General features: G+C 46.9%; 2 protein-coding genes and 1 long non-coding RNA gene across 42 annotated transcripts in view; 2 read left to right on the top strand and 1 right to left on the bottom strand.

Annotated features, from left to right (window-relative positions):
- Nucleotides 1-498: 498 nt before the first annotated feature.
- Nucleotides 499-13,760, bottom strand: LOC147240065 (S-adenosylmethionine synthase-like). Of its 17 annotated transcripts, XM_086194765.1 has the most exons (11): nt 11,247-13,760; nt 10,690-10,810; nt 7,805-10,414; nt 6,439-6,516; nt 6,115-6,237; nt 5,921-6,033; nt 5,324-5,467; nt 3,468-3,686; nt 3,127-3,309; nt 2,284-2,417; nt 499-2,199 (listed from the first exon to the last, which is right to left on the bottom strand). In XM_086194765.1, exons 3-11 carry the CDS (start codon nt 7,893-7,895, stop codon nt 2,097-2,099), a joined length of 1,188 nt encoding a protein of 395 aa, XP_086050891.1. In that variant the 5' UTR covers nt 7,896-10,414; nt 10,690-10,810; nt 11,247-13,760; the 3' UTR covers nt 499-2,096. The 17 variants fall into 17 exon arrangements, with proteins under 17 accessions (XP_086050891.1, XP_086050893.1, XP_086050896.1 ...); XM_086194767.1 differs by having other exon boundaries at nt 7,805-7,939; nt 8,030-13,760; XM_086194770.1 differs by having other exon boundaries at nt 7,805-7,939; nt 8,046-13,760.
- LOC147240066 (uncharacterized) lies at nt 5,144-8,085 on the top strand. Its single transcript, XR_015111438.1, has 5 exons — nt 5,144-5,240; nt 5,317-5,504; nt 5,916-6,085; nt 6,374-6,472; nt 6,581-8,085. It is a non-coding gene; the product is annotated as an uncharacterized LOC147240066 (long non-coding RNA).
- The window catches only part of LOC147240064 (uncharacterized), a 27,318-nt gene continuing 14,894 nt past the window's right edge, over nt 12,896-25,319 (top strand). For 3 of the 24 annotated variants that reach the window (XM_086194741.1, XM_086194742.1, XM_086194734.1), the window contains exons 1-4: nt 18,577-18,816; nt 21,806-21,971; nt 24,181-24,336; nt 24,656-24,748. In XM_086194741.1, coding sequence (XP_086050867.1) covers nt 18,730-18,816; nt 21,806-21,971; nt 24,181-24,336; nt 24,656-24,748 — 502 coding nt within the window. In that variant the 5' untranslated portion in view covers nt 18,577-18,729. Of the gene's footprint in view, nt 13,042-18,529; nt 18,817-21,805; nt 21,972-24,180; nt 24,337-24,655; nt 24,749-25,319 lie in introns of those variants that run through there. The other 21 variants (XM_086194738.1, XM_086194744.1, XM_086194747.1 and 18 more) reach the window with 15 other exon arrangements.

The raw sequence follows: 25,319 nt of genomic DNA, 5'->3' as shown, positions 1-25,319 counted from the left end.
AAACACCAGACCGGTGGATGGTGGAGGTTCAGTTCTACATCAGATCCACCAGTAAACACCAGACTGGTGGATGGTGGCGGTTCAGTTCTACATCAGATCCACCAGTAAACACCAGACCGGTGGATGGTGGAGGTTCAGTTCTACATCAGATCCACCAGTAAACACCAGACTGGTGGATGGTGGAGGTTCAGTTCTACATCAGATCCACCAGTAAACACCAGACTGGTGGATGGTGGAGGTTCAGTTCTACATCAGACCCACCAGTAAACACCAGACTGGTGGATGGTGGAGGTTCAGTTCTACATCAGACCCACCAGTAAACACCAGACTGGTGGATGGTGGAGGTTCAGTTCTACATCAGATCCACCAGTAAACACCAGACTGGTGGATGGTGGAGGTTCAGTTCTACATCAGATCCACCAGTAAACACCAGACTGGTGGATGGTGGAGGTTCAGTTCTACATCAGACCCACCAGTAAACACCAGACCGGTGGATGTAGGAGGTTCAGTTCTACATCAGATCCACCAGTAAACACCAGACTGGTGGATGGTGGAGGTTCAGTTCTACATCAGATCCACCAGTAAACACCAGACTGGTGGATGGTGGAGGTTCAGTTCTACATCAGATCCACCAGTAAACATCAGACTGGTGGATTTTGGAGGTTCAGTTCTACATCAGATCCACCAGTAAACACCAGACTGTGGATGGTGGAGGTTCAGTTCTACATCAGATCCACCAGTAAACACCAGACTGGTGGATTTTGGAGGTTCAGTTCTACATCAGATCCACCAGTAAACATCAGACTGGTGGATGGTGGAGGTTCAGTTCTACATCAGATCCACCAGTAAACACCAGACTGGTGGATTTTGGAGGTTCAGTTCTACATCAGATCCACCAGTAAACACCAGACCGGTGGATTTTGGAGGTTCAGTTCTACATCAGATCCACCAGTAAACACCAGACTGGTGGATTTTGGAGTGGTGGAGTCTTAAAAACCTGGGTTGCTAACAAGAGTCTAGAGGAGCCTACAGAGGTCATGGAGGTCATTAAAGGTCATCAAGGGAAATACAAGAAGCCTGAAGCTCAGTGGTGGTGACCTTAAAGTCATGTGACCCTGGTGTAGCTCCTTCATAGTCTAACGTTAGCTTAGCACTGCTAACCGTTGCATTCAGGCTTCCAGCATCATCAAATCTTGCTAAAACAACACATGTAGCTCTCATAAACCTATCAGTGGAACAAATTTTCAGGCAAGGATCCAACGTGGACACAGTCAACCCATTGGATGCTGGTGGAGGGAACACATGGAGATGCTAACTTTCGGGCTGGTCAACAAAACTACGTCATCCCTGCAGCACTCTGTAGGCCTGCATGCTAATAAATCATAAAGCAATTATTTTATAGAACACAAACTACTCACAACATCACATAAATGGCAGAATAATAATTAATAGACATCACTATGATTTTATTGTTAACAAAATGATTACGTTTACATGACTATCCACTTATTATTTATGAACAATGGTTATTAGTGAATATCTACTGTATTCCCATCCTTCAAAGTCACTTTGGGATGCAGCTCTATCCTATCAGCAGCTACTTATTGTATCATATGAACAACAGACAAGAATAAAAAAAATAATTGTAAATGTCAAGACCCATGCAACACGTCAGCAATTGTCTTCCACAGATGGACTCATCTTAGGACATTAAAATAGCCCTGGAGCGTCTCTGGGGGGCTGCCCTCCCCTCACATTTGGTCTTTTGCTAATTTCAGACAAAATAGTTCTGAACCAAATAAAGACTGAAACGAGCTGGAAGCACTCGGCTGCATCTGCACCACCAAAATACCAAGCACTTCTCTCATGTTTCAGGTTACTATTGAGGGGCTACAGAGACATAAATCACAGATTGATGATCTTCCACTCGTCCAATGACCAGAGTCGATGTGCACCCCACCCCAACCCATCCCTCCGCCCCCGAATGGTCATAGCAGCTGCCTTTCTCATACTGGGTTACAAGAGCACGAGGACAGCTATCTATAAATCACACACCCGCTCTCTCTCACACACACACACACACACACACACACACACTAGAAGTTGAGGTTTTTTGGGACCTCCCAGGGAAACTCTTTCCTGCCGAAGTGTCCGTAACTGGCGGTCTTCTGGTAGATGGCTCTCTTCAGGTCCAGGTCCCTGCGGAGTAATCAAATGCATACAGATGTGGTCACGCGGGTAAAGTGAAGTCACACTTCCCAAAATACTCGTTGAAACGCTTACCTGACTATGATGCCAGGTCTGAGATCAAAGTTCTTATTGACAATCTGGAGCAGCTCTTGCTCGGTTTTCTGAGATGAGCCGTAGGTGAAGAGAGAGATGGAGAGAGGGTGGGCCACGCCGATGGCGTACGCCACCTGAAACACACAAAGAACCACTGATGACTCAGGCTCCGGCGTGATCGGAGCACAAGAGGACAGTGAGACGTATGACTGTTTACACTTGTGTCCATCAGGCCTCTCCAAATTGTCCCGCTGACCTCGTGTGTGTACGTTTCATTATTGACCACACTTACAGGGTCAAAGGGCATGTGATCCATTTCCAGCCAGTCCAGCACCAGATCTGTTTAACCCACGCTGGCGACATCCCCCACATCCTGATAGGGACGTATTTTCTTCCGTGGCTCAGGACGCGTTAGCATTTACACCAAGAAAGATGAGCGGTCAAACGGGTCCAACTCAGCCTCCTGGGGTCCCATCATCCAAAATGCCTTTTAAAACCAAGAGTGGCGTCGATTCTCAGTCCTCCAGTTGGTAGAGACAAAAAAAAAAAAACCCTCGTGCATTTTTCTCTCTGCTTGAAATTCCATGTACAGTCAATACTGATGCGATGCAAATTTGCGTGTATTTGCAGCGCAAGTAAAAATATTCAACTGGAGTCTGAACTTGGCGTGATGCCGAAGCTTATCAGAAGAACGGATCACAACTTGTGGGTTTAAGCACCGATTCTCCCCCGTAAACAACTGTAGAACAACATCTGGGTTCTCCTCTCCCTCGCTCCAGTGAGGAATAAATACAAACGACACCTGTCACACTGCATTTCCTCCGTTCACTCAGGTGCTCTCACCTGTACCAGGACCCTCCTGCACAGTTGGGCCTTCACCAGAGACTTTGCTACCCAGCGGGCAGCGTAGGCAGCTGAGCGGTCCACCTTCGTGTAGTCCTTCCCAGAGAAGGCACCGCCCCCATGGGCCCCCCATCCACCGTATGTATCGACGATGATCTTCCTGCCCGTCACCCCAGCGTCACCCTGACAGACATCACCAAAACATAAACTAACTGGAGCGTAATCACTCTCAAAAGTAACAGTGACATTTTCAGAGGGACTTTTGGCCCTCAAATATTTTAAAATGCAGTGTTGAGTTTTAGGAGGTTGACTGTGACTTCTATGGCGCTGGAGGTCGTTACCTGAGGTCCACCAATCACGAAGCGACCGCTGGGCTGGAGGTGGTAGATGGTGTTCTCATCCAGGTACCTGGAAGGAACCACAGCTTTGATGACCTTCTCCTTCAGGACCTTCTTCTGCTCCTCCAGGCTCACATAATCGTCGTGCTGCACAGAGATGACCACCGTGTGGACCCTCTTGGGGATCACGGCGCCGTGCTCCTGGGTGTAGTGAACCGTCACCTATAGACAGTGAGAGAATTTAACTCAGATTTAAAACTGCTTGGTCATTTACAAACCGAGTAAGAATTGTGGCTCCTGTATGGGCATGTTTGGGCCTCTGTAAAGGGTTTGAGGTTCGGAGATGTCACATGAGCAACGGGCTCACAGACTGGGGGGATTATTGGAAAGGAGCCCCCCTCCCAGCTCAGATGTTGCATACCAGTTTGCTCTGGTTGGTGTCTGCTGGTAAGCACATTCTCCACGTCCCTATCACTTTCCCTCCAACGAGTGAGTCTATCATTCACAACAAACACATGGAGGTCACTGCTGGACCGTTAGCATGCTGATAGCTCTTCATTTAAAGAGATTTGAGTACATACAGCAACTATGAATTTTATCAGATATCTTCTTGTCTTTAAAGTGACAGTAGAAGTATTGTGTGTTTCAAGTACACACTAATAGGAGTCCACATCTCACAAAAGATGTTTTTGATCTCTCCTGCATTGCGACTAATGGGGACTTACAAGTTACACCAGGATCCAGGAGGAAAAAAATGTTCTGAGCTCAAGACACCTATGAGTTAGTAAATGAAATGACAAAACTACACTTTCTATCACTTTAAAGATGAGAATATATCTGATCAAAGTCATCATGCACCTTTAAATGAAGAGCTATCAGTATGCTAACGGTCTAGCAGTGACTCCCAAGTGCTGATTGTGAATGATCAACTCACTCATTGGAGGGGAAGTGATAAAGTGAACAATGTCTTTGTGAGCTCAGGACACCAATTTGTTTGTAGTTGAAAGACAAAATACACTTTTTGGGTGAAATAACCCTTAAAATGCAGCCATCAACTGGACTTCACCAACCGTCTCCCACTACTCCACCGGACGTTCGTTAGCAGCAACCACTACCTGAACCTGCCCTGTGCTGACAATTACAGAAGCAGGGAATTTGTGTTTCCACTACGATGGTTTTAGACTGGTACTGTGTTGGTGGTGCCACCACAGAACTTTACCAGATTACCCACCGTTACCAGCCAGTCTGGTTGTAAGAGGTTGATTCATTTGTCAGGAATGTGTCTTAGACCGCCCATCCATCCATCGGTTCATTTTCTGCTGCGTATTGCGGGCTGGGTCGCAGTGCCAGTCAGGTAACACGGACGCCCCTCTGCCCAGCAACGCCTCAGCTCCTCCTGGGGGACCCTGAGGCGTTCCCAGGCTAAATGAGATATAAAATGTGTTCTGGGAAGACCGTGGGGCCTCTTACCAGGTGGACGTGCCTGGAATACCTCCCACAGGAGGCGCCCAGAGGCCTCCTAATCAGATGTCCCCTCAGCTGACTCCTCTTGAAATGAAGGAGCAGCAGTTCTACACCGAGGCCCCTCTGAAGGTCCGAGGCCCCCCCCCCCCCATCTTCAATAGTCTTTTCCCACTGTATAACTGTGCAGGGGTTTTAAACCCAGATAATAAGATGATTGATTCTGTTGCCTCTCTGTTGATATTCTGGTTTGTCACGTTTCCCATCGCTGACACAGTCAGGACTGGTGAGGAGGAGGGACGAGCTCCTTTAACGGTACGTTTCTGTTCCATTTCATACGTCTATCAGGATACTTAACAGCCATTTGAAATCTTTGTGTGGTGTTTTTTAGACCCCACCTGTGTTTTGGAGTCTGGGCGGAGCCAGGGAACAGTCCCATTACGTCTCAGTTCTGCCATTTTTGCGTTGAGTTTGTGGGCGAGGACTATGGTGAGGGGCATGCACTCCTCCGTCTCGTCAGTGGCGTAGCCAAACATCAAACCCTGTTCACACAGCGGGACAAAACCACGATACAAAAAGGTAAGAAGACATCAAGAAAACTTGTAAATCGATCAGCTGAGTGTTCCTGTTATTACAGATGAACTGAATACTTTACATCCTCCTACAGAAGAACCTGTTCCCATGACACTGATAGTATTGCAATGCTGTACTCACAATAATGATACTACCACGTTAACAATGTTATCATGATACTTAGCCCAGGATAATCATAATAATAATAGTATCCCGATACAGCAATTCAATCTTTACGATGCTGCAAGATAATTTTTTAAAACAACATTACCCATGTAGCTGAAGAAGGAAAATGGAGGTGAAATCAGGTCGTTACACCGGTTATTTTGATATTAAATACATGATATATTTGGTACCAGGGTATTGATGATGTACTTGTTATATTTGTGCTATAACTATTGTGGCCGTGTTTCCCAGGCAACCTGGTCTCCGGCGCCGATGTCCCTCTCCAGACGGTCGATGTGAACTCCCTGGGCGATGTCAGGCGACTGCTGCTCCAGCGCCACCAGTACGTTGCAGGTCTTATAGTCAAAACCTGGACAGGCACGGAGAAGCAGGACCAATCAGAATGAACTGCTTTAACAAAGGTGAGTGAGATTGAAATGGTTCCGCCCACCTTTTTCTGAGTTGTCATAACCAATGTGTCGGATCGTTTCTCTCACAATCTTCTGATAGTCAACATTGGCGTGAGATGTGATCTCACCACAGAGCAGCACCATCCCGGTCTTACACACCGTCTCTGTCAATGTAATGTGTTCACACACGCCATTTTTGTTTGTTGGTCAGATACACAAAAGCTAGCAACTTCATATATCGTGCGTGTGTGTTCTCTGGCACCAAATATTATTAGGTTTCACCTCCCTCTCCCTCTACAGATCTCACACACACACGACGACGAATGTGAGAGTCTCCTCATCACAAACGGGGGGCGGGGACTCACCACAGGCCACCTTGGCGTCAGGGTCTTGCCTCAGGTGAGCGTCCAGCACTGCATCGCTGATCTGGTCACAGATCTTATCTGAAGAACAAAAACATGAGGATGTTCATATTTACGTCATTCATAGCACCAACTTGGTTCTCAGGGCCTCTGGCTGCATTTCGACACTTCTTCCTGTGGGCGGAGCCAGAACTGATCAGATTTCACCTCTGGCCCGGGTAGTACACCTCCCTCCATCAGCCTCCTATGAATAACCTTGGCTGGGTGAACACATGCCAGCACGACACGCTACACTGTACACCACTGACTACTGTCCACACACACACACCTTTATATAAATGTGACTACATGTACAACACACATGCCAGGGCAGTGAAGTCCAATCAGACAAGTGGCACGGTTCCAAGCAGCTGACTTTATCTGCTAGATCACTACTACAAAACTCTGCTGTTATACTGTACTACAATACTGTACTACATCAAATCTGTGCTGATTTGTCATCCATGAAAATGTAAATATTTGTAATGTTTCACATTTGACTGCTGCACGCCACCTGACTCACTATAAAATGTATTCTCAGTGTTTGCTAGCTGGGATCATCTTCCAAAATATCTATGATGTCACAAATCACCCTCCGATGGCCACCCCTGAAAACCAGACAGAGAAAACTGCATCCAAACAATTCTACAATCAAAGCTACGATCTTTAAATATACTTATTTGTTCCTATTCCATTAAATATTGACCACATATTAATACTGAAAACTTTAGAAATATCAAACACCATCTGTAAAAATGTATATTATGTTGCACTATAAAATATGGTGGTTTATAAAATAGATTATTATATTTCTATACATTTCATTTTTTTCTCTTTACAGACAGAACAAAAACAGCTCTGAAATAATTATAAATAATAGTAATAGGATGGGTGAGGGGTAGATTTGCGGGCGTGAGGAGGTGGAGCCAGGGTTCCTGAGGATGAACGCGTGTCAGCCTTGAATATGAATGAACCCAGAGTCCTGCAGTTATTAATACCAGTCCATCAGAAACCTGCAGCTGCTGGGGGTCCACATCAGCCCAGTTCTCAGGACTTCACACCAGCTTCTGGTTCATCATCAGGCCGTCACGCACAGCTGGTCTGAAGCCAATTTCCTGACTCGCCAGGAAATGATGAGCACATAAACATGTAGAATATGATTAACCCTTTAAACCTGCCGCTGGTTAGAAGCTGCTGCTGCTCAGAGAACTGCACGCATTAACCGTGACACACGTGTGTGTGTGTGCTTAAACTCCTCACATTCCATCGAGTTATCAATGATCACTGGGACATGAAACACAGGAGTCCTAGTCAGGGCTCCTCTACTCACCAGGGTGTCCCTCTCCCACGGACTCAGAGGTAAACATGAAGGAGCCGTCCCACAGCGCCAGGTCCAGGTTCTCATCCATGGTTCCATTCATTTTGTCCCAGGAAGATGGTTACGAGTCCTCGTGTCCTGTCACGTCTGGATAACAAAGCCAGATTGTGCAGACTGAAGTCTAATCTCACTGTCCCGCGTCAGACAGCTGCACTATTTAAGGCAAAGACAACATACACTCATGCACACACACATGGGGGAGGGCGCCATGTGAACTGGCGGGTCAGACCATTCCGAGGCCAGACAGGGGAGGGTGGGCTTGTGTTTTTTTCTCTTCATGGTCAGTTAACTTCTCCTACTCTGGACGTCCCGGACTATCAGATGCTGGACCCCTCAGAGTCCAGTCTGTGTTCTGGTCGTGCCGGCGTCAGACACCAGAGCGCTTGTGTCATTAAAGGGTTACTTTAACGCTCCTGCACGGGTTCATCCACGCCTCTTTGTTGCTTTGTACCTGGGGGCCCCCGAGGTCTCTGACGGGGCGTCTGTGGTTGTGTACACAAAGAGACGCCCGCCAACCGGACGCTTTCACCGCCAAGTCCGACTTTAGAGAGAGGAGGTGTGAAAGAGGTCATCAAGAAATAATCACACTGAATTGTCAGAATCTTAAAAACCTCTTTCATACAAAGTTCTTCATACCAAACAAGAGTAAAACACATTCCAGACATGAGTGCATTCTTCATCATTCTGTTTCTCACTCATTGAATATATAAAATGCTCAGAAATTTTTTTTTTTTTAAATTGTAAGAATTGGTGTGACTTGTGGAGCTCCGGAGTGGTTGAAGAATTGCTTTTGCATTCGTTTTGTGTGGATAGAGATTTTGAGGCTATGAGACTTCAATTTTTCAAAAAATTAAAAGTAATAAAATTGAGGGAGCAAGTTGCATCCTCTGGCCACCAATTAATTGAGGGTTTTTTGTTGTCGTTTGGCCACTCCAAGTCTCTGTAGTAACCACAGACTTCAGTCAAAGCTGCTTATGTCTTCTCGTGTCTGGCATCAGATCAGAGCCTGAAAAATAAGGATTTTATTGTCATGTTTGACCAAAAAAAAAAAAAAAAAAAAATCTGACAGAAGTAAATTTTGGACATTTTTGCTTAAAAAGGACAAATGTGATTGTTAGATTTTAGATTGGAGGTTTTAAATATTAGAAGATTGAGCAAAGCTGAGGGATGAATTTCTGATGCCTGTGTTTTATAAAACACCTGGATTCGAGTGCTGCCGTCCACAACCCCGTTAGCAAGTGTGTTATTTCCTGTGTACACGATCACAAACACACCCACTGGAGCTCTGGGGGGGTCGTGTAACGCTTCCACCACTAGATGTCAGAGTTGGAACAAAACTTCTTGGGCCTCGTCACACCAGGCTACTACATTGCTGAGTGATAAACAATGTAACCGGGGTCTGGTTCCATTCAGCTTGGGGAAGTTTCTGGTATCAAAAACATTAAATGGAACCGGCCCGTTAATAACATTACTAATTATCACACTTGTGGCTCATCAATATATGGCTGCTGCAAGGTGTCCAGTGTCACAACTTTTGTGGGATGTACAATTTGTAGCTAAGAGATGATCTCATGTGACCTACTGATGCAGTGGTTCTCAACCTGAGGTGGGGGGGTCAGGGGGAAGGTCTGAGCTGAGAGAGAAACTGGCTCTGGTTTGTTCTCATGTTTAACTGATGAAAGGCGCAGTTATCAGCTGTGTATCAAACCTGCTGTGCTGCTGTCAGAGGTGATGCAGCAACAGCTCCCTCTACTGTTTGCATCCCTGCAGCTGCCGCTTTTACTAGTAGGTTGGCTATTGAAACAACATCCAGGCCAGAGCCAGAGCCAGATGCAACACGCTTTCATGTCGCCGCTGGAGCACTTGGTCCATGTAAGCCTCAACAGTTCCAAAACAGAGCGGTCACTGGCGTGTTCTTCTGTAAGAGACAGCAGCGAGCGCGTTATTGATTGGTAAATATCAGTATAAATCACACAAGTATGTTTCTGATGTTGTTGCACTGTTTCATAGAGGTTTGTGCCAGTTATGCTTTTTAGTAGTCCTGCATTTATTACTTTGTCAAGTGTTTAAGGTTTGGGGGAAAGGTTGGTGTCAGCTTGAGTGCATTACTTAGGAGAGTGGTGCTGACTTCAGAAGTTCATTCATTACTCACCATTTTATTGGGACTGCAGAGCTCGGCTGCTTTGTTAGGAGTCTCCTTTACCAGTGGGTGTTCATCTTTATTACCCAGACCAGCTCTTCAAATGTTCAGGTGACCGTGCTGGGTCACGCATCAGAACCATGGAGATGACGCACATGGATTCGGTGTAGTAACCTTTTTTTCCCCCCCATTATAAAACACTAGGAGGAACAAATATGGTACAAAGGTGGAGGTGCACCACTGGACAGCGCAGGACCTCACGGGTCCTGGACCTCACGGGTCCTGGACCTCACGGGTCCTGGACCTCACGGGTCCTGGACCTCACGGGTCCTGGACCTCACGGGTCCTGGACCTCACGGGTCCTGGACCTCACGGGTCCTGGACCTCACACCAGTGTGTTCCTATTGGTACTTGACAGGAATCTGAAAATAAATTGTTGAACAAGTGTGGATAACAAAGTTAAGGGACAGTAAAGTTATTAAAAACAACAAAAAACATTCAAGTGTACAATTCACAATGTGGAAAGAGTGTGTGAGTATGCACACAAACAAGAACCCAACACCAACCAAAGGAAGAGCAGCAACACACACACACACACACACACACACACACACTTCATTGCAGGTACAAAAGTCCCAAAACACCAAGACAAAGAAAAAACACTCAGAACGATGTTAGGATGACCCCATCAACACACAGAGAGGTTCTGGCGTCCTCACAGCCGCTCCACCTCCTGCACACCTGGAGAACTCAGCCAGGACCACGCAGCAGGTGGAGCTGGAGCCAGGAGCGTTGAGGAGGTCTCTGGGGCCTAACAGCTGAAGGCATAAATGGGGAGAAGTTGTGAGGGTGAAGGCCTCCATTGCTTCTTCACGTAGAATTAGCCACCTAGCTTCATAACATTCGTTAACGAGCTTTACAGTCTGACAGCAAAAAGACCGCAGGACAAACAAACCTGGTCCACACTACACTAGGAAACGTTAACAAATCCCCAACTGAATGAAACACCTGGCGAAGTGGACCCACACTTCTGCCTGCGGTGAATGCCAGTAATGAGCCGTTGTTACCTCAGCCGACAAACGCCCAACATCAGCAGGTTCGGCAAAACAACCTCAATAAAACCCGCTGCCAACCAGCCTCAAATTTGAGGCAACCCTTCGCACGTCAAAGTCAACAGAACTTACAACACAAATGTCCGCTAGCACAGCACATAAACTCCATCATTTGAAAGATGACGATATCTTTTTTACTTACCGCTGGAGTCAACGTGTTCCGACGCCACGACGCGCGACGTTTGGGACCGTTGGAGCCTCTATAACCCGGAAGTAGGCCCGTAACTCTCCCGCCATTTTTTAACAAGGGGAATCTGTGGACGAGTCACCCCTCTGTTATCTCCGCTCTTTGATCTCTGATCAGGCGGTTCTCTCATGTCATGTGACCTAGGGAGTTAAAATCATCATCAGCTGTTATTAAGGAGTCTCCACAGCAAGACAGTTATTAATTTCAGTGACCTGATGTGAGCGTCTGACAGCAAAATGCAACAACATAAACGAGAATCGCGTCATCTAAGGCGCCGTGGTCGTGACACCGCAGTGCGGCCAGCAGCACGCTTTTGGTCGTTCGTGTGTGGTTTGGTTTGTTTCCCTCTGCATTTATCACTAAGCAGGACAATAAGACACACTTCTTCTTGTTGATTTCACTGATATCGGTTTTATTTCATTGCAAAACTCTTCTTTGTGTTTATAGCCTCCCGTCATGTGACCCAGCGACTCTTCTTACTCTGATTATATTTTGCAGTAATATAGTAAATAAGGGTCTTTTGCAAAGTGCAACTTGAAACGTTCCCCTCAGTCTGTTATTTCTAAATCTCAACTCTCATGAGAGTGGGAGGGTCAGCGGAGGGCGTCCGGGAAGCCCCCGCCGCTGACCCCCAGAGGGATCTCCAGCCTGAGACGGATCCCACCACAGCACCTGGCGCTGGCCGACCTCCCACCGCCAGATCAATCCCAACCAGCTCCAGCACCACAGCAGCTGCTGTTCTGGGCTGACGTCCAGAAGAACAGAAGAAGAAGAAAGACAGAAGGAGGAAAAAGACAGAAAGCACAAAGATCCTCGTCTTCCCAACATTCCCAAACACATCTGACCATCAGTAATTCCACGGCTGTTTTCTGGAGCTGAATGGATTCTCAGCTTAGTGTAAAAGTTGGCAGCCAGTGTGTGACAGTGAGAGGCCAGCAGCGGGCCGGCGAGGGAGCGGCGACACAAGGCTGCACTGTTAGACCCCAGACCGCCACTCTTTAACGTGCCAGACTCGCCCTTTGGGAGCCCGCCAGCCAGCGAAGGAGCCTCCTCAGGTAGACCTCAGCTGCCTCACATGATCCACCCAGGCAACATGTGATCTTCAACCTGCGCCGTCAGAAGCACATGTTCTGCTTTTGCATCATTTTATGCAGATTTCTTAAGATTCAGAAAGTTTGGCCTCTTCAAACTTTAAACATTCCTGGGTTCGGGTCAAAGGCGTCTAAAAACGTCATTGCTTGATGCCGGGGCTCAGCTCAGAGCGCCCTCTACTGACGCCCTTCAAACCAGCCGGTTAGTTCAGTCCAGAAGAAATGAAAGTTAAACCAAAGCCAAAGCTGGAGGGGGGGCTCCATCACTGTCATGATCAGTTATTGATTAGTCCAGGCCTGAGTAGAAGACAATCATAAGATTCATAAACACGTCATAAACAACACAAGCCAGCTACAAATTCCTGAGTGGGTCATGAAAGAATCTCGAGTACAATTTACAATAAAGCCTGATTCCAGTCCACGTGGACGCGGTCCAGGTGTTGACTGGCGTAACAAGTGCGTGTCTCTCTGTCGTCAGCGCCTCTTTGTTGACACATGAACCAGACGGACTCGAGCACCGACAGGTCGCATGTCAGCACACCGAGTCATCGCTCCGCAGCGCCCCCCTCCGGCCAGCCGCCGCACCGCCAGGACGAGCCGTGAGCGCCCGCTGAGCGACTGCCGCTGAAGAGACGACGTCCTCCGCTGTCTGCACTCAGGTAAGAACCCGGTCCTCCGATCAACCGATCCAAGATCGCTGCAACCGCGCCCCAGCACCGGAGTCGAAGCAGGGTCCAGTTCTGCATCGACATATTGAGTAGATGTGTAGCGGCGGAGATGGGAGAGGCTGGGCCCGCGTCCCCCCGCACACCGAGATGTTCTCCCACCACATCAGAACCTGCGGCGGCGGCGGCGGATTATTTTAGTGTTCCGGGTTTTAATCCTAATTGCCCTGCATCGGTGCAGACGTGTTGTTGTTGCAGCCCTCATCATCATCATCATCATCATCACCTCCATTCACATCATCTTCATCACCACGGCTCTGTGCGTGTTCCTCATTCCTGCAAAAATGCCTCCATCATCCTCAGGAGCAGGTCCAGACACATGGGCGCGCGCCGGAACCGGACTGATCCGCCTGGATCGCTAATCTCGTTATTCCCAAGAGGACAATCGCGTCTCCTGCTCCCGGGCGCCTCTGTTCTTTGTGTCCGCTGGTGCTCGCCTCCCTCCCCGCTATCTGGGTCTCCTTCCCCGCAGCCGAGGGCCGCTCCAGCGCGCCTCTTTATTCTCTCATATTCATGAACCGCGCACCATCCCAGCCCCAGTGCGTGACATGTCTGTTCACGCGTGTCTGCTGCGGGTCGTGTTTAACTTGATCGGGACTCTGAGTGATGCGGTGCTTGTGCGCTAATGCCAAGCCCATTTTCCCCCGCTGTCACCGGGCCCCGGGCCGTGAACCGGGCTGCTTATGTGACACATATGGGCTCTCCGGTAATCCGCCCCAGGTCAGCGGACAGGATCTGCTGCATGAAAACCCTCCAGAGCTCATTGGCTCTCGGCCCCGGTCCTAATGAAGACAATGAAGCTTAACGGGATGTTTGCGTGTCACCTGCGCGCTGCCCCCCCACCCCCACCCCCACTCCGCCCTCACGGGAGGAGCTCATGTCTTCACCAAGCAGAGGCATGTTGCAGTCTGCAGCTGGAAGCCATTCCAGGCTGCCAGACTAGGAGTTGCAGACCAAGACCTGCCATACCAGGACCTGCTAGGCCACGATCCGTTAGACCTGGACCTGCCAGGTCAGGATCTGTTAGACCAGGACCTGCCAGGTCAGGACCTGCCAGATCAGGACCTGCCAGGTGGTTTTAGATGGTTTGATGGACAGTGTCCTGCTGGTGTCAGGCTCCTCCCTCATGGCGATGCTCCCTGGATACATCCGCTCATATCTTGCCTGCTACTGAAGTTATCATTTAGTTTGCGTGGTCCAAGAGACGACCAGGATGTGTGTGTTCACCCCAGAGTCCTGGTGGAGGGACGGATGTCCTCTGTTCACACGTGTAGCATGTCCACCGGGACGCTTTACAGGAAGCAAAGCACCGTTAGCCTGCTCGTTGGCAGCAGGCCAGCGTGTCCTGGCTCGTTCTCTGGCCACAGTTTGTCAAAAATTTGCAGTTTTTTTCAACATTTTTCAGGAAAGCACCAGATCGAAAGGATTTCCGTGTCATTGTCACGTTAGCGTGAAGCAAAAAAAGGAATCAGGTCTGAACAAACTAGGCTACCAGAAGATGGCGGTGTAGACAACCTGGCTGTAAGAGACAGTAGAAGAAGAGGAGCTTTCAGGTGGAAAATGAAGAGTTCTGAGGGAATAACTTCTGGAGTTGAATTGTGAAGCGTTTAAAATAGCAGTTGCTAACAAGCTAACAAGAAGCTAACCAGACGACAAACTCCATCACGCTAAAAGCAGAAAAAAACACAAAGTGCAGTCCGGCGTCCATGGCGTTGTTCCTCCCTGAGCGCCGCTGCTCCGTCCCTCTCAGCAAACACAAAAACACATCACCATTTTCTAACATGACACGTTGAGGGAAACGACATGACCTGACGACATCACGTTGACATGAGTGAGGTGATTCTTTGTGATTGGGCCGGTCTGGCCAGGTGTTCTGAGCATGCTCAGTTGGTCCCACGTGGACTTGACCCTAGGAGTTGATGCTGTCTCAGCTTTGTTGATCATCGCTGGCTAAGCTAACCGGGGAGGACAGCGATTCTTCTCCCAAACTGGAACGACAACAGTAGTCCACTTAAATGACGCAGTGGAGCGGTAACCATAGCGACCATGCACATCAACCCTATGATTGACGTGTCCTCAGCGTTATGACTCGAAGCCTCTCTCAAAGACTCCATTGAGCCAATGGGATCGGGTCCAGAGGTGACGGCAACCACGGAACAAAGAGTTTAGCTGGGAAAAACAAGTCAACCAAGCTGCTTCTCCACGGTTGAGGTGTTAGTTGGTTAGTGTTAGTTAGTGTTAGTTAACCGTGGGAGAGCTCTCCAGAGCTGAAACACCTGGTGATTACTTGATCAGTTGAGAGAGAGGAAATGAAACAGCGGAGACCCGAATCCTCTCTGGTCCCAGGCTGTCAGATGGGAGGGTTCCTCCGTCTCCACGAGAGCGTGAACGTCTCTGGGCTGGGGTTCTCTTTCTTTTTCATCTGGTTCTGCTCACTGAATATTTTTTCGTCCATATTTAAGCCTTTATTGCAAACACTAGACAGTTTTTTTTTAGCGTTTCCCTTCAGGTGTATTCAGACATAGAAGATGCTGCTCAGTCTCTCCGTCTGTCTCATTAAAGAGTAGAAGTCCCGCCCCCCGCTGCTATAAACGCCATCATTGTTTGCAGTTAATTGGCGCCCTGCTGGTGGAGGGCTTCGGCTCGTTGCGTCAGCAGATTGCCGCGTGTTGCCATATCTGATCTTGTGTACATATTGGAACACGCTGCAGCGGGATTGAGAATAATTACTCGTGTTTTGAATTCCTCGACGCTGAAATGTCACAGTGCGTCTTCTTCTCCTTCTCAGACGTGTGAAGAGGGGTGAGTGTGCGGAGGTAGCAGGGTGTGGTTCGCTCCGCCCAGGGATGAAAACAAAGGTGGAAAACATTCCACTAAAGTGAGCATTTGGCATCGCAGCTGTGGTTTTTAGCAGAGGACCGGTGCTGCAAGATGTTTCCCCTCTAGAAACAGGGTGAATGGCGGCTCCACCTACAGCTCCATCACTGCAGGGCCAGCCCACATGAGCAAGGTAGCGCCGGAGGCTGGGAGGCTGGGCGAGAACAGAGAGAGAGAGAGAGAGAGAGAGAGAGAAGGATGAGGAAAGTAGGTCAGAGATACAGAGGCAATCAAGCATGAGAGCAGCATCCTCATCTCTCGGCGGAGCCACAACCCCAACACGGCATCAGAGCAACGCCGTTGTTTCCAGGTCCAGGACCTGAATGTCAGCATAACGAGAAACCAGCTATCAGGCTGAAGGTGGAGGCGCATGGCGGTAAACAGAGAGGACCAGTGCTTAGAAGCCTGGACCGACATTTTACCCTCAACCCCACAGGCGTACTCTTCACTGTTGCGGACCAGTTACCACAGCTTCCTGTTCTACGGTCCAATATCAAACATGGCTGCCTCCTCGCCACAGTAACCTCTCGGTCTTGGAGGTGAGGCATCACCAGGTCCTGAAGGAGGTTCTGACCACATCTGAGATGATCTGGTCGACCCACTAGCAGGAGGAGCTCAGCGTGTCAAGAGTGTGGTGATAATGTTTCACAGGTATCACAATGTGGTTTTTCACGCTTCTCGTGAAGCATTGACAGCTGTGGATGGACCGAATGTTTACTATTGATGACATCACGAGAGGACTTTTAACGATGTGGGAAAGTGGTGGAGGAGAGTCACGGAGACAAATAAGCATAAATTCACTCGAGAGGATTCAAAGCCATGTTTCCTTGTGTTTGTGCTCCTGACGGTCAGCTTGACAGGTCCAGGTTAAGGTCGCTTAGCACAGCCGTGAGGGTTTGAAAGGAGTCGTCATGGTTACCAAAAGGAATGCTGAAGTTCAACAGAAGCAGAAAATGAAGAGCCGTCGCTCATGTCAAAGTCTGAGGGCAAAGTCTGTTGACCGTCGTACCGCCACGATCTCCTCCGTCTGTGGCTCTTCACGCCACTTTGTCCTCTCAAGACGAGAGTCAGTGGAAGGATTTGTTTCGGCCGCTGACGCTGGCGGGTTTCTTGGCTCGTCACATGCTCATATTTATGCGTCTGTTTAATTAAAGGCTCAACGGGAGTTCTGCGTCAGTCTGGCGTCCTGGCACTCAGAGGTCTGAAAACAAAGAGTCAGCTTTTATATTAATCAATACATGGATTTCGAGAATCGCACTCCAGAGCCTGATAAATCCCGTTGAGGTCCACGCTTCAGGTTTAAGCTCCTCCTGTTATATCAAGACGTGGAGCAGGAAGCCGCTGTCCAAAATGTGGACTTCTCTTTTGAGCTGAGTAGCGCTGACGTACATTCCATCTCATCATTTGACCCTTGCCCTCACACCGGCTCCTCCCACAGGGAAACACCAGCACAGGAGGCTTCTCATGTAGCAGAGGGGGAAGTCAGGGGAGGAGCAGAGACGCAAGCAGGAGCGCAGTCCTGCTGGAGTCCAACAGGAAGAAATAAAACGCGGTTTTATCGTTACTGTTACTGTTACTGTTTTATCGTTACCAAGTTTGTGTGATATTTGCAAACACACACGAATGGAGCGAAAGATAAAAATGTTCGTCTTGATTTTCAAAGCAAAAGCCCATCAATCCTCGATTTGTTTCCTCTTCCATGATGACACACGATGAACCGAGATGAAAAAAATGATGGTATCATGTATCTATCTATTGTCAGCTGAGCTGATGTCATCACTATGACATCATCAGGGTTATTTTCTGGCCTGACCTCTATCAGCTACAGCTGCTGTTCCCCTCTCTAACTGATGTCAAATCCCTTTTTTCCCCGTCGATAAAACGAATGATCAGAGGAACCTGCCAGTGTTGGCGGTGTCGCGCCGCAGCTCCTGGCGCCATGCCAACATCCCTGTTGACCGTCCTCCTTGCGGAGCCCTCTGAGCGCTTTGCTCAGGAGCTGCTGCCAAGACCACATTTTCACACGCCCCCGAGAAGAACGAGCTGCATCAGCAGACCTCGGAGCGTTTCCCCCTCATGAAGCGGCGACAAAGACGGCTGTCATGTTCCTTTTCTGCAGCAGGTGAAATGTGTGTCCCGGAGCAAATTATCAAGAGGCTCCGCTTGTGTTGGGCCGCTCTGTGTGTTGAGGGGAATAAAAGCAGAGGGGGAACATAAATACTCGTGAAAAAAGCTTTATTTTTTTGTAAGTAGTACATGAGTTTGGTCTGTTTGCTGAACGCTGCTGCAGACGAGCGCTGCTGCAGACGAGCGCTGCCGTACCTGCCCTGTGTACATATCCGTCCTTATCAGTCTGGAGATGTTTGCTCCCAACAGTCGCAGCTCCCGGATGTGGAGTGAAAGGCCTCTGAGATGGATTATGGTGGCTGGCGAGCCTGCAGCGCTCTTGTTTAGATTCTGTCATGTGTAATGCTACAATGGGACTTTTGTCCGGGAGCTGTGAGTGAGCTCCGAGAGTTCGCTATTCATTAGAATTTCAATGGGACACACAAACATCACTCTGACATTGGAAATATATTCAGATCTCCTCTTTTATCAGCATTCGGACCAAACAGATCGAGCTTGTTTCATTCTGTACCCTCTATCATCTACAAATTGCTCCAAAAGTGAGGCCAACAATGTGCTAGCGCGTCCCATTCACGGCTCGTCCGCAGACGTCTCAGAGCCTTGTGGGCCGAATCACAGATGGGGACGTCGTGTTCCTGCGCCGGAGCCAGAAAGAAGGCCCCGAAAACGGCCTCGAGAGTGGATGAGATGGATGCAGCCTGGCAGGTTGTGACTCGATTTACAGAAATAACAACGGCTCACCGCTGGGCTCGCCATGCTACTAACCACCGCTACTAGAAACCCCTACTTACTTAATTGGCTGATGAAGAATTTGTCATCTTAAGTGACATGAAATTAATATTTTTCAGTCAATCACCCAGCTGGCCGTCAGTGTCATTAGACCTTGAACCAGGTGACTAAGATTCAGTGAGGCAGAGAACCGATGGCTGATTGGTTGTTGGAAGCTGTGCTGATTCGCCACAGTTTTCCAGATGCAGTGATGTCACCATGAGAACCACATGACACTTCAGTGTCAGATGGATGTAAACCGGATTTTCAAGTAAATTACATGGATCAGGTATTCTTGTTGCCCAGCAGAAAGTTAGCATCAAAGGGATGAGGTCATTTTGTAGTCCAACAGGTGTGGTGCCTTCAGTTAGGGTTGTGTTTCCTGTGTGTATGAGAAGAGGCCAATCGAACGGCTCCTCTCGTTCACGCCGTAAGTAGTTTGTTTTTTTTGAGCTTCGAGTTCTCGACTTGTCCTGTACTGGATGGTGTTTTCAGAAATGATGGATGGACTTCAGTTGAATCTGTTGACTGTAGTTTTACCAAAAATTCCACCATCAGGCTTAAACAGTTGGGGAATATTTAGTGGATTAATACGCGTGAGAGGCTCTCTTCGGGAGCAGGGGCGAGACCTTGAACTCCTCACGCGCCGAGTTTTCAGCTGTTTGTCCGGCTGAGTTTGTGCCCTGAGTGTGTAAACATGAAGGTCACCGTAACCATAGCAACGGTGGAGGCATTGCTGCCTGGAAAGGGACAATTACATCAGGTGTCTACTTATCCATCAGGCGGTAAAGACGTGAAATGTTACAGCCAATGTTACTTTAGTGAGTTCGATAAAGATTTGGTTTTTAAAGTGTGCGAGTCTGAAGCAGGCGAGTCACTCGGGTGCTGCAGGACCCGAGAGATTAAAACTGAGTCATGTTTGTATGCCGACGTGGCAACAACGGTGAAAATAGAGATCAGATGCTGCAAATCTGCATCACACACACACGGAAAGAGCAGTTTTTGTGTGTGTGTGTGTGTGTGTGTGTAAGACCAGGATTGTGTGAGAGAGCAGTGTATAAACTATGATCCAAACATAAAAGTGCTGATGTAACCAGAGGCTTGGCTTTTATCTGCTGTAATCCTCTTTATTGCAGATTTATTTGACGTAATTGACATCTCGCTGGTCGACTGAGCGTGTCATGACTGCGAGGTTTACTTCCTGTTTACAGTTTCACAATTCACTAGAAATAACCTGCCGCCCGGCGGTGAACACATGAAATTTAAAATCACTTTTCTGACAACATCAGACGTTTTATTTAGTTTTCTTCTCATTTTAAAGACATATTTTGATCCAATTTGTAAAAAAAACAAAACAAAAAACAAGCAATTTCTTGATTTACTTGTGGAATTTTTTTTAATGTTTTTGTAAGAAATCAGCTAAACTCCAGGAGAATGAGCTAATAACATTATTAGATAACCAAAGATTTGGCCACAACAACAAGAAAAAACCATAAATAACACAGAGTAAGATAAATAGGTAAACGATGAACACATAAATTAGTGTTTCAGAAACAAACTGAAAATAAAGCATCCAATTATATTTGTTAGTATTATTAACATAAATTACTGACAACAAAAGGCTCAGGGATATATATGTATATATATATGTACACACACACACATATATATACACATATATGTACATATATATGTACATATATACACATATATATGTACACACACATATATATATATACACATATATGTACATATATATGTACATATATGTGTATATATGTACATATATGTGTATATATGTACATATATACACATATATATGTACACACATATATATATATATATACACATATATGTACATATATATGTACACACACATATATATGTACATATATATGTACATATATATGTACACACACACATATATATACACATATATGTACATATATATGTACACACACACATATATATACACACATATGTACATATATATGTACACACACACATATATACACATATATATGTACATATATATGTGTATATATGTACATATATATATGTACACACACATATATATGTACATATATATGTACATATATATGTACGCACACACATATATATACACATATATGTACATATATATGTACACACACACATATATATACACACATATGTACATATATGTACACACACACATATATATACACATATATATGTATATATATATGTGTATATATGTACATATATATGTACACACACATATATATACACATATATGTACATATATATGTACACACACACACATATATATACACATATATGTACATATATATGTACACACACATATATACACATATATATATACACATATATGTACATATATATGTATATATGTACATATATATATGTACACACACACATATATACACATATATATGTACATATATATGTACACACACACACGTGTGTGTGTGTGTGTGTGTGTGTGTGTGTGTGTGTGTGTGTGTGTGTGTGTGTGTGTGTGTGTGTGTGTATGTTCACATATGTCCCTGGAACACCTGAAAACCGGTCCTGGGTGCGTCCCTGCTGAGGCAAACGTTGGTTCTGTCTGGTCAGGAGGTTCAGAGGTGGTTGTGGTGGTTTAGGAAGTCATCACAGCGAACGCCGCGTGCTCATGAGAAGACGGCACTATTTTTGTCCTCAGGCCTGTAACCTGAGGCTCCGACCCCACGTCAGGCAGTATAAATAACTGGTTTCACAGACGCCGTCCGTGTCTGTTTACATTGGGTGGTGAGGGCCTGTGCTGTCAGACTAAGGGTCCTTGAAGAAGGCCATCGTTAGATCCTCTCCTGGACTCCGGCGTCCATTGTCATGTGTTAGAATCCATCTGATCTCCACTCACGTAGCTTGTTTTGGGTTGTTGCAGCCTGACCTGCGACTGGTAATGGACTACATGAACAACGCCGCCAACAGCTACAGCTCTGGAGACACCATGAACGCCTCCTTAGCCAACATGAACATCAACGACCAGCACCACCAGGAGAACGGCGTCCAGATGGGCCACAGAAGCCCCGGGGAGGCCAAGATGAAAGGTTAGCCACGACGAACACAGACACTCCTGAATGTTCCGGAGTGAAATGACATGATTGTGCAGATGGTTACTGTGTCTTTGCATGGCGGAGATGTACAGGTCACCTCTGATAGCCTGACAGTTCACCTGCACTCCAATCAAACACTGTTCCTACCTCCTAAAATCAGAGTTAACGTGTTGTTTAAGACCTTTGTCTCCAGGCAAGTTGAAACTACTTTGGGGTATTAAGAATGGACCTGAAGTTGGGCTGTGACGCATCACATCATCCATCATTACCTGAGGTGGAACCTGATGAAGTACTCTGTGACTGTACTTCAGATGTCACAGTATTTTGCCTTTCAAGTCCTCACTAATAGGAGTCTTGAGCACACAGATAGATGTGTTCTTCCCTCCTCCATCACTTCTTAGTGACTCCAGAATGCAGGAAGCTCCAGCCATGTATATTTAGCTTGAAGCTAACAGAGACTGACGGCTAACAGCAGCTAAACTGTCCAAAAATGCGCGTTCACAAACTCTCAAGGTCATCGAGTGTAATCCACATTTTCTTAATCCACGTCTTCTTAATCCAACTCCAGCTGAGCGCTGCAGAGAAAGAGTGTGACCAGCTGGTGCATTCAGTTGAACCAACTCGCTCCGGCTCATTCATGCACGCGCCAAACTGGAAGTGTTTGTTTTTGGATCCTGGAATACTGACTAAAGAGGATGTGGATCACTCTAGTACTCAGAGTACTGCACTGTCCTGGTATATTGTCATACTGTCAGTAATATCTTTGCCACAAAAGCACCAGGAAGTATTTGCGCTCTCCATCGCCCTCCTCTAACCCAAAGCACAGGTACTGTGTTGCTAAAAATCGTTATCTACTTCTGTTTAAACGGATTTGATTTTGGGGCTGAGAGGTCAAAGTTCAACTGATGCTGAAGGAGCATGTAAACCTCCAAGTAGTTTCCTCAAAGTCAGTAGTGTGAGGCAGAAGTCGTGACCCGGCGTTTGTACTGTGCTTTGTTTTAATCCCCCTTTACATAATGGATAGAAGACATGCTCGGCTGGCGGCGAGAGGGCGGCTGCAGCTGCGCTCTGCTCTGTAATCCAGGCATCTGGGTCAGAACGAGGCCTTTCTCCTCCCGCCGCCAAACAATCAGGCGTTTAATGGCACACGCACACAACATCCATGTTTTGATTTGATGGTTGAAGGTTTGTAACAGTGACGGGAGAGTTGACGACCCATCACTGACAACATGGACGGCAATAATGAGACTATTGACCTGATTCTATGAAAGAGTTTCCTCTAGAACATTCTGCCATGTTCCTGTGTACAAGCTACAAATCAGCTAATGGCTGAAGACGCACCCACGTTACATCACCACGTTCTACGTCAAAGGTTCCCCCCGAATCCTTTTCTGCCACATTGGAACGTTTTGGGTGTTTTCGTGCTCATAAAGCAGAACTCTGATCTGAGAGGAGAGTCGTGAGAGTCACTGGTAGCCGGAGCGGCGCCGTAAAGACGTTTGACTGACGTGAAATGCTGCAAAAACACCAGTAGAACGCGTGAATAAGATCAAAGTACTCCACGTCTTCATCTGATTACTGTGTCCTCTCACCATAGCCTTAATTAGGTTACAGTGATCAGAGGACGGAGTTTTCATGGCAGCGTCTCATTCAGAGAATCGTCTTCATCGATTCCTGGAGTTCTTCTTCTTCTAGCATCCGAGCACTTCGACTGACGTCCATCTGGAGCTCCGTCCAAACGTCACTCGTCTCAGGCGTGATGTTACGGTCCAATCAATTTCCTTTTAGCCCAAAGAGGCATTTTTATGTGACATGGTTACAAGATTGCCTCCAAAAACTCCAAAATGTGTCAACGTGACAGAAAACAGTTTCAGGTCAAATTCCAGAAGGACACTACCAAGCTGGTGTTGCTCCGCCCCCACAGACTACCACATGCTTCTTTGTCCAGAGGAGGTGTGTCTGCAGCGACTTGGACGCTTCCACCATCCAACTTCCCAACGCTCAGCCAAGCTGGAGGCAACACGGAATCGAACCGGTGACCACCGTGTTGGTGGCTAGAATAATGTACTGCTGTCCAGTAGTCGGATTATTGTCGTCCATGTAAACGCAGCCGTCTTACATGAATAAATCCAGCCAGATGGTTCAGCACTCCACCAACTGTGTTTTTCTCCTTCTTATCCAAATCAACCGTACGGCTAACTAGTACGTAGCCTAGCGTTCCCCAGTTTACAGCCCTCTCTAGTGCAGTCGTTCTTCCCGTTTCCACATCCCATCATCCCTTGCTCCAGCAGGAGGTCGCTCCCAGAGTCAGGCCCGCCCGCCGAGGTAAACGGCACTTTTATCACCGGTGATGCACATAGTGAGTATCTGACGGATCTGTTTGAGACGTAGCTGAGTAGCGTTAGCTGAGTGGTTAGTGTGAAGGAGTGTAGAAGAGGAAAGGTGTTTTACCTGAGTGGTGAATCATCAGTCCTCCAGTGTCATAAATCATCATAAAACCCTGTGGTGTCTGTAGGGTCTTAGTTTGTTCTATGAATGAAAATCTTGCCAGTTTTAACCACATTTTATTCTGTTTCACAGCTTAAGTGAACTTAAAATGTGTCTGATTTCCTGCTAATGTCAGCAAGGGTCACAAACGCTCCTCCCACTTTGACCTCTGACTGACCTTTAATCCACAGAGCCTGAAGCCGCATTCGGTGAAAATGGAGAGAAATCAGTGTCTGAGCTCTCTCAACCAGAGATCAGCCCCGACGATGACGAGGTGCAACCCGGTACGGCGTTAAAGACCTTAAAGAACACCAATTAACCCTCATTTAACCTTTTGTTTTTTCTGTTAATTCTTCTTTTACAAATGGTTTTCCTTTTATTTCAGGAATATAATCTGAGGATTTGCATCTTGGTTTGTTGATTTTCATCTAACTCACAGTTTTTGTTATTTTCAGCCTTCAATGTCTAACAGTTCACTTGTTTTCTTGTTCATTTGCCTGATATTTATATTTTGAGTTTTAAGGGAAATATCTGAAATATAATATCTGTGGTTAAGGTAGTACGACATCCAAGAAGTGTATTTTATCTGTCAAGTACTCAGTGGAGTTCTCGAACACGTTTCTCCCTCCTGCATCAATCCTCAGTGAATCCAGAATGCAGAAAGAGCCTTCCATGAATATTTAGCTTGAAGCTAATGCAGACTGACGGCTAACAACAGCTAAACTGTCCAAAAATGTTGACAAACTCTCCAGGTCTTTGTCCATTGTCCATTCTTCCATGCTGACGTCCCGTTAAACTACAAAATATCTTATCCCTGCCATGCTAACCTCCGGTTGGACTACAAAACTACCTCAT

Source organism: Aulostomus chinensis, chromosome 23, assembly GCF_037954235.1.
Source record: "Aulostomus chinensis isolate RoL2024-O1b breed Wild chromosome 23, RoL_Achi_v1.0, whole genome shotgun sequence".
Classification (NCBI taxonomy): Eukaryota; Metazoa; Chordata; class Actinopteri; order Syngnathiformes; family Aulostomidae; genus Aulostomus; species Aulostomus chinensis.
Note: the sequence above shows the minus strand (reverse complement) of the source record. Positions and strands in the feature narration are given on the sequence as shown.